General features: G+C 44.4%; 1 protein-coding gene across 1 annotated transcript in view; it reads left to right on the top strand.

Moving 5' to 3' along the window:
* Window positions 1–101: 101 nt before the first annotated feature.
* Window positions 102–13714, top strand: part of XPO5 (exportin 5) — a gene marked incomplete at its 5' end in the record, with an annotated part of 30582 nt that continues 16969 nt past the window's right edge. Inside the window, 16 exons of the mRNA XM_010286608.1 lie at window positions 102–223; window positions 875–947; window positions 2079–2216; window positions 2530–2712; window positions 4639–4665; window positions 5000–5185; window positions 5862–5938; window positions 6381–6480; window positions 7934–8017; window positions 8437–8562; window positions 8808–8898; window positions 10393–10521; window positions 11240–11355; window positions 12306–12461; window positions 12884–12925; window positions 13524–13631. Of these exons, the coding sequence (XP_010284910.1) occupies window positions 102–223; window positions 875–947; window positions 2079–2216; window positions 2530–2712; window positions 4639–4665; window positions 5000–5185; window positions 5862–5938; window positions 6381–6480; window positions 7934–8017; window positions 8437–8562; window positions 8808–8898; window positions 10393–10521; window positions 11240–11355; window positions 12306–12461; window positions 12884–12925; window positions 13524–13631 (1758 nt within the window). The remainder of the gene's footprint in view (window positions 224–874; window positions 948–2078; window positions 2217–2529; window positions 2713–4638; window positions 4666–4999; window positions 5186–5861; window positions 5939–6380; window positions 6481–7933; window positions 8018–8436; window positions 8563–8807; window positions 8899–10392; window positions 10522–11239; window positions 11356–12305; window positions 12462–12883; window positions 12926–13523; window positions 13632–13714) is intronic.

Below are 13714 nucleotides of genomic sequence, written 5' to 3'. Positions count from 1 at the left end.
CCCCGGCGTGCTCCCCGAGGGGTTGGGGCTGCCCCCCTCTCCCGTTACCGTGCTCGCTCCTGCGTTTTAACTGCCTGTGCGTGTCCCCGGTCCTTTCCCAGTTTTGCGAGGAGTTCAAGGAGAAGTGTCCCATCTGCGTGCCTTGCGGGCTGAAGCTGGCGGAGAAGACGCAGACGGCCATCGTCCGGCACTTCGGCCTGCAGATCCTGGAGCATGTGGTCAAGTAAGGCAGCTCGTCCCGCCGCCTGCGCCCCTGCAGCGGGGAGGGGTGCCGGCCCGCTGCCATGCAGCCGCTGGCGTGGGCTCTGCTCCCGTTCCGGCCCCTCCCGCTTCAGGGAGGCACTTTCAGGAGGCAGAGAGTCTGTGCTGCATCAGAGGACAGTTGCTATCCTGCTGTGTTTCTTTCCCCCCCTGTAAAAGAAAGAGAGGAGAAAATGGCTTTCAGGCAGATTGGGAAGGCTAATTCCTTAGGACCCCTAAGATACATTGACATCGCAAGATGTAAATAAGCACACAGGCTTATCATTAGGTCTTTGTGGTGTTCTCTTGTCATTAGCCTCCTGCTAACAAAGAGGCTTTGTGTTAGTTCAGTTCTGAGATTCCTCTCTCTGCTGCCTCCGATGCTTTGTGCTTTTGCTGCTGCTTCTCATGTTTAGTGACTTCAGTGGTGCACGCCCATTTGCCAGCAGCAGTTTTAACTCGGCCTTTTCATTAAGGGATTGGGCACTGGGAGAGTCAGTGAGCTGTAGTGTCTCTCTAGTTTAGGTAAAGAAGTGATAGTTCATTGAGAATCAAGTCAGAGATCTTTATGTTTTGACTTTTTGTTTCTCTCCTTTTTTTTTTTTTTTTTAATTTTAAAAACTCTTTCAAACAGGTTCCGCTGGAACAATATGCCTCGCCTAGAAAAAGTTTATCTAAAGAACAACGTCATGGGTCTCATATCCAGTGTAAGTATCTTCTACCCTAGCCTGTTCTCTGAAACGTGATTCTCTCACTTGGAGATAGAAAGTGTGAATGAAAGGAAAAAAGGCTTCAGTTAATTAGCACAGAGGACCTGAATTCAATTCTGCATTTCATTACTTTTGCTGTACATCCCTGGTTGTTCCAGTGCGTTTCTCTGTCTTGTAGTCAGGTCAATAGCCATGTCACCTCACATGGCAGGAAGTTGTGAGGCTTGTATAACATAGGTAAGGTACTTACCCCTTTCTTAGGAGGAAATTCAGTAAATACAGATGTTATTGTCCTGATTTTGGCTGGGATAGAGTTAATTTTCTTCCTGATAGCTGGTATAGTGCTGTGATTTGGATTTGGGATGAAAATAATGTTGACAACATACTGATATTTTGAGTTGTTGCTAAGCAATCAAGGACTGTTTGGCTTCTCATGCTGGCCTGCCAGTGGGAAGGCTGGGGGTGCCCGGGGAGCTGGGAAGACAGCTGACCCAGGCTGGCCAGAGGGATATTCCATACCATACAACATCATGCTCAGCATATAAAGCTGGGGGAGTTGGCTGGGGAGGCGCCACAGCTTGGGAACTAACTGGGCATCGGTCAGCGGGTGGTGAGCAATTGTGCTGTGTATTGTCACTTGTTTTGTATATTCTTTTATCATTATAATTATTATTATTCTCTTTTTTTTTTTTTCCTGTCCTTTTAAACTGTCTTTATCTCAGCCCACAAGTTCTACCTCTTTTTTTCCTGATTCTCTCCCCAATACTGCTGGGGGATGTTTTAGCTCCCTGCCGGTAGCTAAACCATAACACTTAGACTTTGCAAGAATACTGAAGTCGTTATCTTAGTCATGTTTTCTCTATCATTGTGATTGCTATCATGACCAAGTGGCCTTCTTTTTGAGGAAAATCCTTATGGTTCCCAGAGTTCACTAGCTACGGGTGCTTGGGAGGGTAGGAGTGTCATCCAAGGTAGCTGGGATGAAGAGCTCCCTGATGTTGTGTTGTGTGGGGTCTTTTTTTTATTTTGCATGATTTAGAATATTTGCAACCACTGTGTTTCCAAGGTGAGACTTATAAATGCCTGATGTTTGCTGTTTTGTATAAAACTGTACCTCTTCTATCACAGGGAACTCAAAGTATTTTGGAGGAGGAAAGTCATATTAAGGACGTTCTATCTCGCATTGTGGTGGAGATGATCAAGCGTGAATGGCCCCAGCACTGGCCTGACATGCTAAAGGAGCTGGATACCCTCTCCAAGCAAGGGGTATGGAACACACCTGTCTGTTCTCTTCTGCTTGCTCATAGTATGGGTTTCAGTCTTCCATCATCCTGAGGAAAGCCTAACTCATTCATGGTCAGGAGAAACAGACTGACGATGGACTCAAAAGTCCCTGTAAGATTAAGTTATTCTATGAGGTGATTTCAGCAGAGAGGTGTCCATCCTCCTGTCTTGTTTTCCCAAGGTGTTGCTTGTATCTTCATGCATGTTTGCTTTCTCTCTACGTCTCTGAGCTAGCCTCTAGAAATTTTAATGTTTGAACTGTGCTGATGGAGTGTATTTCATTTCGGGACGTCAGGAAACTCAGACAGAACTGGTGATGTTCATCCTCCTACGTTTGGCAGAGGATGTGGTGACTTTTCAAACGCTGCCTACCCAGCGGCGACGAGATATCCAGCAAACCCTCACCCAGAACATGGAGAAGATCTTCAGCTTCCTGCTAACTACCCTACAGCAGAACGTCAACAAGTACAGACGCATGGTAAGAGTCTCCTTTCTTTGGGTTCAGTCAGTGCTGGAGGCATTTAGGAATTGGGATACAGCTTGCAGGTTGTTGGGGAAGCAAGTGCAGAAACTGTCTGAAATCCATTGCTGTGAGGTAGGGATCTGCTGTGGCCTGGGAAGCTGGTGCTGATTAGAGAGACTGAACATACAAGGTTGACAGGGTTGGTGTTGATAGTTTGGATTTGCTAGTGTAGATGGCTTGAGTACATGCGTGCCTCATCTGTACTTTTGGAATGCTCTGTATACTCCTAGTGTCAGCAGCTTAGCAAAACAAAGGTGTGATTGTGGCACAAACAAGTAGGTTTGGTGTAGTTTATGTAACACGCTGTGGTAAAGAGATGCTGTCCTGGGCTCACATCTGCTTTCTTATGCTGCAGTGGTGTCTTTGTGGTGATGCACCAAAATGAATGAGTTTTTTGGTACCTCAGCATTGCATCTGGGCCTCTCTGGTCCTTTTCTCCAAGAGCTCAGGTCAGGAAGCCCTTTTTTGTCAAGTTGTGGTGAGGAATGCTCTTCCTTTTTGTATAAAGAGACTTCTTTCCTGAATTCTTACATAGAGTCAGAGATGTGCAGGTTGGTCAAGATGGATAGTGAAGGCAAGTCTCTACCCCAGTCTGTTCCTGGGAAAAGTGGATTTGAGAGTGAAGCCCAATTGAGAAAATCTAGAAAGAAGTTGCTTAGGTGCATCTCTTGCTCTTTTTTTCTGTGAACTAGAATCCAGAGTTACACTAAATGTGAAACTGGCAGGCAGTGAAAAACCCTCTCCTACCTGACTTCTGTTCATTTTCCTGATGCACTGACAGGCTGAACAAACCCACCTGTAGAGCAGACAGTTCTCTGTGCAGTTCATGGTGGTGGGTGGGAGACCCTGGTGCATTTTGTAGTCTGGCTGAAATGCATTTCCAGGTAAGGTTTGAATTGCAATGCTCTGAAGTGTGGCTGCTTCTGCTAACGGTGGAATCTTTCTGATTGGCAAGGTTGGAGCACCCCAGGAACAAGAAGCCCTCACCAGTTCACAGGTTAGCAGATCTTTGGGATGTTTGTGCACAGGGTAAATTCTGAGGGTTGGGTGTTTAGTTACCTGTCTGCACACTGAGACTGGGGGAGATGATGGACAGTTCCCCAAGACCGTGATCTGCAGTGCTTATAAGTGTGCAGTTCTGGTATGGTGGCTCAGTTGTTAAATGCCTGGGACACAGCCAGATTAACATAAAATCACTGCACTGAATGCATTGATGGACAGAGTTTCCAAACCAAAGCCTTGCAGCAGAAAGAAACACTTGTGATATCTTTGCATCTGAGAAACAAAGCAAACCTGAGTGTCTGAGGGACTTGTTTGCCTTAGTCAAAAAGATGGTGCAAGCAGTGCATTGCTGCTGTTAAGTATTTGGAACTGGGAGTCAGGCTGTAAGCTTTTGCCTCAGCTCTCGCTCCAGCTGCTGTTCTGACCATGGACAAATCATTTACTGTTTTCACGCATCAATCTCAGTCCATAAAAGCCACCACCATCTTTCAGAGTCTGGCTTTTGGATGTAAGATGCTCCAAAAGGTCAAAAGTTTCTTCCCTGGAAGCTTCCAGGAAGCACTGAAATGCCTTTCCTTCTCATCCCCTGTGTCTCCCTGATGCCTGCTGACTGGAGTGTCATCTTTTGGATGAAAAGGAAATTGTGGCTTAACTTGCAATTGAAAGTCCTGTTGTCTTACCTGCCAGGGGGCTGTGGAGGTGGTTATAATGGCTGCAGCAATGTCCTGAGCGGGAGACTGGGTTGCAGCCTGTGTCACTAGGGTGCTGTTCTGTGAAGCTGCTTCAGGCTGCATTCTTGAGAATAAACCTGTCCAGCAGTGGCTGGGTGTCAGCTTGTGCTGTCGTTGCTCACTTACCATCTCTTGTTTTCTTTTTCAGAAAACCGATGTGGCTCAGGAGCCAAAGGTGAGTGGAGCTATAAGGGACTTGGTGCATTAGTCGTTCTTAAGATCAAGGTTGCTTAGAACCGGGCTTCTCCCAGGCTTTGGAATCTATTACCTGCAATTCTCATTTACTCATGGGTTTGTTCAGCCATAATACAAATTCCTGGAGAAGAGAGAAAATGAGGCACAAGTGGAGAAATGCCCAGGCCCTAACTGATGACAAGTGTGGGAGCTTGGACCCTTCTGCTGCCACCTCACTCTCAGGACGGTTCCTGATACTGTTCCTCCAGGGCGTGGACGGCTTTAGACGGGAATTGGCGTTTCTGTCTGACCTCTTGCCACCTCTCTGTTGACAGGCCCAGGCAAACTGCCGCGTGGGGATAGCGGCACTCAACACCTTGGCTGGCTACATTGACTGGGTGGCCCTGAGCCACATCACAGCAGACAACTGCAAGCTCTTGGAGATGTTGTGTCTGCTCCTAAATGAACCTGAGCTCCAAATAGGAGCAGCCGAGTGTCTCCTGATTGCTGTCAGCCGGAAAGTGAGTTCTTCCTCCTCGGTTCCTCTGGCTCCCCTTTGTTTTCCTCCTGTTTTCCTATATAATTCTTCAGACTGAGAAATGATATCTTAACCTTTTTATTTAAGAAACAAAATTCAAATTTGGCTTCTTACATTAATGATATTTAGCACGAATGTCATGCCAACACAATACAGAACAGCAGCTGTTGGAACCCTCACCAACTTCTATGCTTACCTCTCCTTGCAGTTTTGAAGTTGGAGATCCCCATTACCTTCCTTTTCCCCCCATGTTCTACAACTGTGAAGTGGGAAATATTGTCACTGGCTGTGTCATCTGGCAGCTCAGAGTAATGACAGCAGGATCTAAACAAGTGATTTGACCCATACATTCGCAAGCAGCTTAGTGTCAAGGCTGAGTATTTATCAGCTGCCTTTACATAACTAGCCAGTCTGCAGTGAAGAAGAGTTAGTGTCTTGGGATCAGTTTTTCAGTTTGAAGTTCCTGTGATGGGATTGCTTGGGGACATTTCTTGATCAGGAATACCTTAGATTTTTTTTGTCAAGCTTTTACTGAAATAATTTGTGGAATGTAAGCCCTTCCCCAGGTGGAAGGACAGCTGGGGATCTCCTAATTTCACTTGCAGATGGGAATGAATACTTACATTCTAACTGAGGCATTTGGCATATTTCACACATAGGGTAAGCTGGAGGATCGGAAGCCTCTGATGGTCTTGTTTGGAGATGTTGCCATGCACTACATTCTCTCTGCTGCCCAGTGAGTACCATCCTGCTGCTGTAATTTCACACAAAACTGCATACAAATGGCTTTGTAGATGTGATTTGCAAAAGATATTGCTGCTTAACTGCAGGAAGCTGGGATTGGTAAGAGACGGCAAGCCCACAATTTCTTTTGCAAAACCTGAAAAACTGCAAGTTTTTTTTTCAAATCTCATAATTGAAGGACAAAGTGGTGTAAATATCACAGCTTCCCCCAGCTTTCTCTTTTAGCCTGAAACTGATCAGGAGGTACTCTTTCAGAGAGGCAATTTCAGAGGTTTTAGCTGCCTATTTAGATTTGATAAGAGCAAAGAAAAAGCCACTGCAATAAAATCAAATTGCTCCAGTCTTCTTTTTATCTACAAGACAGATAGCAGTGTGCCTGTTACCTACAGCATGAGTAACTTTGATCCTGTTTCTCCCCCTCCCCTCATTCCCAGGACAGCAGATGAAGAAGGCCTGGTGGAGAAGCACTATGTTTTCTTGAAGAGACTTTGCCAAGTTTTGTGCGCATTGGGCAGCCAGCTGTGTGCCTTGCTAGTAAGTCTCTACCAGCAGCAGCAGCCCTGGCAAGGCTGGTTTTTAGAGCTGGGGGTGAGGCAACCCTGATCTAAGGTAGGACCAGGGTACTCTCTGCACATTTGGTAGCTGTAGGGTTCTCCCCACACATTTGGGAAAGGCAGAAATGGCTCTGCTTGCAAGTGGGGTAACTATCCTGCCAAGTCATAGGAATGTAGAATGGAGGGACCCTGACTGATTCCAGGCCTCTGCTGTCATCTAGAATCATCTCTATAACCTCTCTAAAATGCTGAAGCTTTATTCAAAGTTGATCAAGTTTCTTGCTGACTACTGCTACAGAAAAACAACTCCAGGAACTTACTCTCATGTTGGAAGCCTTTTAAATTTCCCCTATTAAAAATAACTCAAAGAGTATACCTGTTTGTTCTTCTACCAAGATTCTCTCAAGCTGAAGAAACAAACAGGTTTTGTTCCTGCTGTTCATCTTTCTATGCTTTATGTCAATGTCGAGATGAAGATGCACACCGATACTTTGCATGCCACGCTGACTTCTGAATTCCTGCTCCCTCTGTTCAGCACAGTGCTCCTACAGTAAGGAAGGCAGGCTTGTTGAGAGATGCTGTTCCAGGGGAGACTGAGGCAGTCAGCCTGTGCAACTGATAGAGCAGAGTAAATTCTCACAGGGAGGGAAAAAAAAAAACAGCAAAACCACCTTTGAGAATTTATCCCTAAAAAGAATGGACAGCGAAAAAAGGGTGTGTTATTACTTTCGATGACTTCACTTGCTGTTAGGCAGTGGGAGCTGTTAGTCCATAATGAAGTAATGAGATGGGGATTCGAGTGCTCTCATCCTGATTTGCTCAGGAGAAGCAGCACTGAGCTATACAGCTCCAGAACCAGGATCTTGAGGGCACTAGGTTGTATTATGGTTAGTGAGGAGCAGCAAGACCTTGAATTCATGGCTCCAGGTAAAATTTATTTTCCTGAAAAATTTCCCAGAAAGTTATTTGTGAGAGATGTCCATATGCTAAATGCAGGAAACATTTGGAGGAACGTGAGTGAAATCATCTGGGTGTATTTGCTTGTGAAATTCCGCAGTTTGCAGTTGAGAATTGCTCCACTTCGATACTGCTGGGTGGGCTTGACCCAATAGGAGGAAAGTTGTGGCTCGCAGCAGCAGTTAGGAATTTGGTTTTAGTGGAACTCCAGTATCTGAGAAGTCATCCTTTTTTCTTTTGAATGAGGGTGGTCCTGTCTCCAGCACCCCCAGGCTGGTCAGCAGAACTTGCTACTCCTCAGGCTATACTGGTTTCAGAAAAAAATCACAGTTTGAATAACTGCGTTCTTGTGTCTGCTCCTTTACAGTCTGTGGCATTGGATGTAGTGCTGCTGCTTTACCCAGAGACATACCGCTTGTGAGCCCAGTGTGACGTACAGTTAGTATTTTGTCTGAAATTGTTTGTCTTCCTAATAGGGCTCAGATTCGGATGTGGAAATGCCAACCAACTTTGGAAAATACCTTGACTCATTTTTAGCCTTCACAACCCATCCCAGCCAGGTATGTAAAGGGCTGAGAGTCTCATGTATGTCTATGTAAGAACATGTGAATGCGTAATTGAACTAATTGATTGAAGACTGCAGAACTTCAGCTGACAAATTGCTTTCTAGATTCCGTATTTCAGCTGAAGACTTGGAAGGCAGAGTGGTTTCTTCTCCATTACCACCCAGTTAGAAACAGTGCCTGACACAGAGGTGCCGAGTAGAAAGAATTTGCAATTAGCCCTAGTATTTCCTTAGAGACTTTTGGCAGTCTTTCCAGACTGTTTGGGTTGTGCCTGCAAGGTGCCTTGGTCTCAACCAAATAGTCAGTGTAATTTGCTGTTGCCTTCTGATAGCAAAACTTAACGTTAGCAGTGGGGATTCCAGCACTGAAATCCTTCTCTGTTCCCCTCTTCTTCCATCTTCTCCCCCCTCCAGTTTCTGCGCTCTTCCACCCAGATCACATGGGGAGCTCTCTTTCGACATGAAGTTCTGTCTCATGACCCCTTGTTGCTGGCTATGATTCCCAAGTATCTTCGTGCATCTATGACCAACCTAGTGAAGGTATGTGGGAACTGTGTCCCAGCAGGTGTGAGAAGGTGCCTAGGTGAGCGTGGCCTGTGGATTGGGGGGGAGAAACGACATTTTTATTGTGTGCTAGAGACATGATCTCCAGGCTGCTGAGCAAACAGCCCTATCTCAACATTTTACTGTCTGCTATTTGCCTTCAGTCTTCATCTCCTTGAAGCTGGTGTGAGCTGTGTTGAGTGACTTCTCTTCTTTCCTGACCTTGTCTGCTCTGTCTCCAGGTGGGCTTTCCCTCTAAAACAGACAGCCCCAGTTGTGAATACTCCCGCTTTGATTTTGACAGTGATGAGGACTTCAATGCCTTTTTCAACTGTAAGTTGCCATCACCCTGTGTGGAAGCTGTTGTCTGTGCCTTTCTTCTTGCTTTCAGTTGCTGGCTGAGCTTTGAGCCTACCGTGTTCGCTTGGCAGCTTCTGTTTGTGTCTTGACTCTTTCAGTCTGGATCTTGGGGTTAAATTAATGTAGGATTTTCCTGTGGCAGCTCAGGCATTTCATTTTACTTACTTTTTGCTATTATTTGCTTGCTGGCCAGGTAGGTGGCCTAGTAGCATTTGCTACCTGGTGTCAAAGAAAATGTGCCTCTTGATCACCTAGAAGAGGTGGAGTCCTGCTCAGGTTAGGAGAGGAAGGCAGCTTACAAAAGACTTTAAATGTCATTCCAGAAAGAAAATCTGTCCTGACTATGCTAAGAAGCTTCTGGTTCAGTACCAATAGCTAGACTTGAGCATTTAAGATAGCCAAATTCAATCATGATCTTAAACCAGCAAACAGGGAACCCTGGGTATCAATAAATTTTTTTCTGTCTTTTTGTATTTTACTTCCCAAAACCAAGGTTGGTTCTCACTGGCTGGTACAGTTTGGTACTCACTTGGTGGGTGGGAGGATATACTTAATAAATTACTTAAAATCTTCAAAAATAAATGTAAAAAGTAAGAATTTATGTTGCATTTTTAATTGCTTATTAGGTAACTTATTTTTTACTTACTGTAATAAATCTATTTGGGTGGAAGTCAAAAAGTAGCTAAATGCAGAAAGGCAGAATTTGAAACAGTTTTACAAAGTTCAATGATACTGAAGGTATCACATATATAAGAAAATAAAACAGTTGAAACACAAGATAAAATTACTTGATAAAAACAACTTTTTTAAAGAATGAAAGTTGCATCTGTAGATGGCAGACCAGATTCTTTTGTGTGGTCATGGTACTGGAGTATTTTGGAACAAATGAAAGTCCTGTTCTGACTTTGCTTTTCATATCTTTGAATTGAAAACAAGATTTCTTTGGGGTTTTTGAGCTCACTTTAGCTTGTCAGCCTAGAATCTGAACTGGGTTAAGTTGAATCATATAGAAAAAGTATGTTTAGCTGAAGGAAGTGGTAGTTATCTAATGCCGTTTCTTTATCTCAGTATCTCAAGGTGCTTTGTAGGCAGCAAAGATATATTTTGAAGAATTTTTTAAATGAAAAATAGAGGCTTAATTGCAGTAAATCTGGGTTTAGCATAGATTTTTTCATAATTCATATTGCATTTTAATCACACTTCTTTTATGTTAATCCATCGGTTTTTAATCCATTTAAATCACTTCAAAAATTGCCCATCCTGTGGCCACCTGGCTTACTGACTGTATAGCTGGGCTTACTGACTGTATAGCTGAGCTTACTACACAGGTATTGCCAGAGCAACAGTCCATAATGTTCCCAGATGTGGAAAGCTGCAGGCGAGCTTTGGGGAAGGGAGCATTTGTAGCATCAAATGTTGCATGGTGTAGCATCAGCCTGTTGCATGGTGTCTGATTTTTCACTGCAGCTTTCCGAGCCCAGCAAGGAGAGGTGATGAGAATGGCTTGTCGTCTGGACCCTCGGACTGGCTTCCAAATGGCTGGTGAATGGCTGAAGTACCAACTCACAGCTCCTGTTGATACTGGACCCATGAACTGTAAGTTACCTGAAAAAAACAATAGGAATATGGGATTTGTTTTTTAATTCAAGCCAAGAAAAAACTTCTTTGCCTTTTTTTTAAGGGGAGACCAAGACTCAACACTAGGTCTTTGCAAGTTAAAAGCAAAATCAAACCCACCCCAAAACTTAGCCTTTTGCAGTCTACCTGTGGAATAGCAAATGTACAGCCCCTGGCTCGTCCTTTCCTTCCCATAAATCTCTCTGCAGAACAGATGCAGCTGTCCCTCTGACACAATTCTACAATTAGTTGCACCTTGTTTTCTCCATAATATATTGATTATTTTTGTCCAGGGAAGTTCTGACTGTCTGGCAAATCCCTCTGTCACCTTGCTTTCCTTCTGTGAAGGAAGGCAACTTGGTGCTCTGCAAAGTCACACTAAGGGCAATCTTGCCTGCAGTGCTGAGTCTGTCTGAGCATGTGGTCTTCCCTCCTTTTCCCTTCTGTGACTTGTTGATGTTGCTCCCTGTAGTATCTCAAAGGCCAGACTTATATCCTGGGAGCCTTCACTTGAATGAGGCAAATCAACACAGAATACCTTAATTGCTCCCAGTGCACCCCTGCCAGGCATCTGCAGGCAGAGCTGTGTGACCAAAACCTGTGAGTGCTAAGATACTGCAGCATGGGAGCTTATCAGCCTGGTGGTGTGCATGCAGGGGGGAGCGTGGTGAGAGCTCCAGTGTTCTCTTCCTTTCAGCTAAGACAGGCGAAGGTCTCTGCTCCATCTTCTCTCCATCCTTTGTGCAGTGGGATGCCATGACCTTCTTCTCGGAGAGTGTCATCAGCCAGATGTTTCGAACCCTGGATAAAGACGTATGTGTATCAGATGCTCTTGTCTGCTCTCCTGGCTTGTTCGGAGTTGGCATGCGTGGGTTTTTTCAGCTATGTTGTCTATGAAAAGTTTGTAGTAACCAGTTGCCTCCATGTAAGAACCCAGATTGTTTGGCAAGTGAGTCTCATGAGGAGTAGTGACCTTCTTCAGATGGAACCAAACTCATACTGGCTTACTGTGTCAGGCATGTCTTGTGTCTTGGATGCTATGCCATGAGAAGTCACAGGAGAGTGTTCAGGTGGCCTGCTTTGTCATAGTGCCTTGCTAGTAGAGAAGAGGACTGCTTAAGCGGAAATTTCCTAAGTGTATTCTTTTTTAATCATGCCCTGATCAGATTTTTTTTTAAAAACTTTTAACTAATTGTGAGAAACATGCTCAGGGGTAGGAGATCAGAAGCAATTTCTCTCTGCTTTTTGTTCAACAGCAGGCAAATCGGAAGGAAAGCATTTTTTTTTCAGTCTGATATAGACCGACTGGGGTTTTTTTAAATTAGATTAGGCTCATGCACTTTAGTTCATTATTCTAATCATAGTAAAATAATTATATGGGTTGATATAGTTGGTTAAGCATGGAATCTGTTGAACAAAGTCAAGATGAGAATTGGGAGCCAAACAGAGAGAGGAAATTTGCCTTTCCCAGAGGTGCAAGCAATAGTATGGGGACTTGAGATTGGCATCTCAAGACTGTTCTACCAACAGTGGCAATGCTGCTGTCCTTTTTCCCTCAGCAAGTGCACATAGCACACAGTTAAAGTGAGGTTTCTACTGCTTTTCTTTCTGCTTTGAGAATGGCTGTGTTCAGCTGAGAGGCCTTATACAATAGCAGCAGCTTTGTGGCCTAGCTGTAGGAGTTGTAGGATGTGTGCTACAGGCTGAAGTACTGAGTGTTACCTCCTTTTTTTTTTCCTTCTTTCCCTTTCCTGCCTCTGCAGGAAATCCCAGTGAATGATGGCATAGATCTGCTGCAGCTTGTCCTTAATTTTGAAACAAGGGATCCTCTCATCCTGTCCTGTGTGCTCACCAATGTCTCTGCTCTCTTCCCATTTGTCACTTACCGACCAGAATACCTACCACAAGTACTTTGCAAGGTAGGTACTTGCAGACCATGCTGAAATCAAATAGGTTTTTTGTGGTGCAAGGCCCTTGTACTAAACTGCAGGAGTTAATCCTCTTGGCGTTACTGTCAGGGAAGGACTGTCCTTCATGTTAAAGATGAGAAGAACTGAGATTGAGGCTTGTTCAAGAAGAAATAACGTCAACTAACACAAATTTTGCAGTTCCTAGCCTTAAATCTTAACGTTAAGTGTGCACTTTGACCAGTAAACACCATGTTTTATTTCAAGGCCTCACTGTGTTGACAATGTATCTTTCAACTTAAGTCAGTGAAAAACCACTGATATATGTAATTGCACCAAAGTCTTATGATCTGTACCTTGAGCTCAAAACACATGTAAGTGCTAGATACTAAAAATAACATGAGTTTTTGGATTTTTCCTTCCTTTTCTCACAGCTTTTCGCTTCGGTTACCTTTGAAGTTATAGAAGAAAGTAAGGTATGTCTGAATTACTATCTACTAATCAGCTATAGCAGTTGGATCAAATCATACTCTATTTGAGAGCATGCTGAGTCTGAAGACTCCACTGTAGCAGGCTTCTTGAGTATAGTCCTGCTGCTGGGAAGTCTAGATACAACTGACCTCTTCTTGGTTGGCATAGACTAATAAGCTGCAGCTCACAAACTTAGAAGGCCACAGGCTTGGGCTAAGGCCATTGCACTTGGTCCCACCATTCAATGCTGGCTTCCCTGAGAGTGAAATCCCTTCGTTAGCCATGGGTACTCTTCAGTAGTTGATACACATGGCTGTGAAGGATGGCTGTAAAGCTGCCAGCTACCTAGGGAGTGCTTGGAATCTTGAAATAGTGAGTAAAACCCATGGCATCCTTGCTCCTGGAGCACAGCTTGTTTGAACATGGGCTTCTTCAGTTGGCTACTGCTCCAGAGAAGATGTGGTTGTTGCATGATTGTTTGGGGTGGGGGTTGTGGAAATGCTTTTTTGATCTGTACTCAAGAGTGCAGAAAACTGTATGTAATGCATTTGTCTCTTGAAGATACCCTGCATTTGTCTGAACTTTCGTTTTGTTGCATTGAAGTTTGTTATGTCTGTCCAGGCTCCTAGAACTCGAGCAGTGAAGAATGTGAGAAGGCATGCATGCTCCTCAATCATAAAGATGTGTCGGGATTACCCTCAGCTTGTCCTGGTATGTAAGTGCGACTCTATCATGAAGAGTCTTGCCTCAGTTTCATCTGGGTTTTGTGGGATCTTCAGCTTGGTTGGCTACAG

Source organism: Phaethon lepturus, unplaced genomic scaffold (assembly GCF_000687285.1).
Source record: "Phaethon lepturus isolate BGI_N335 unplaced genomic scaffold, ASM68728v1 scaffold42954, whole genome shotgun sequence".
Classification (NCBI taxonomy): Eukaryota; Metazoa; Chordata; class Aves; order Phaethontiformes; family Phaethontidae; genus Phaethon; species Phaethon lepturus.
This window is presented reverse-complemented; position numbering and strand designations above follow the sequence as displayed.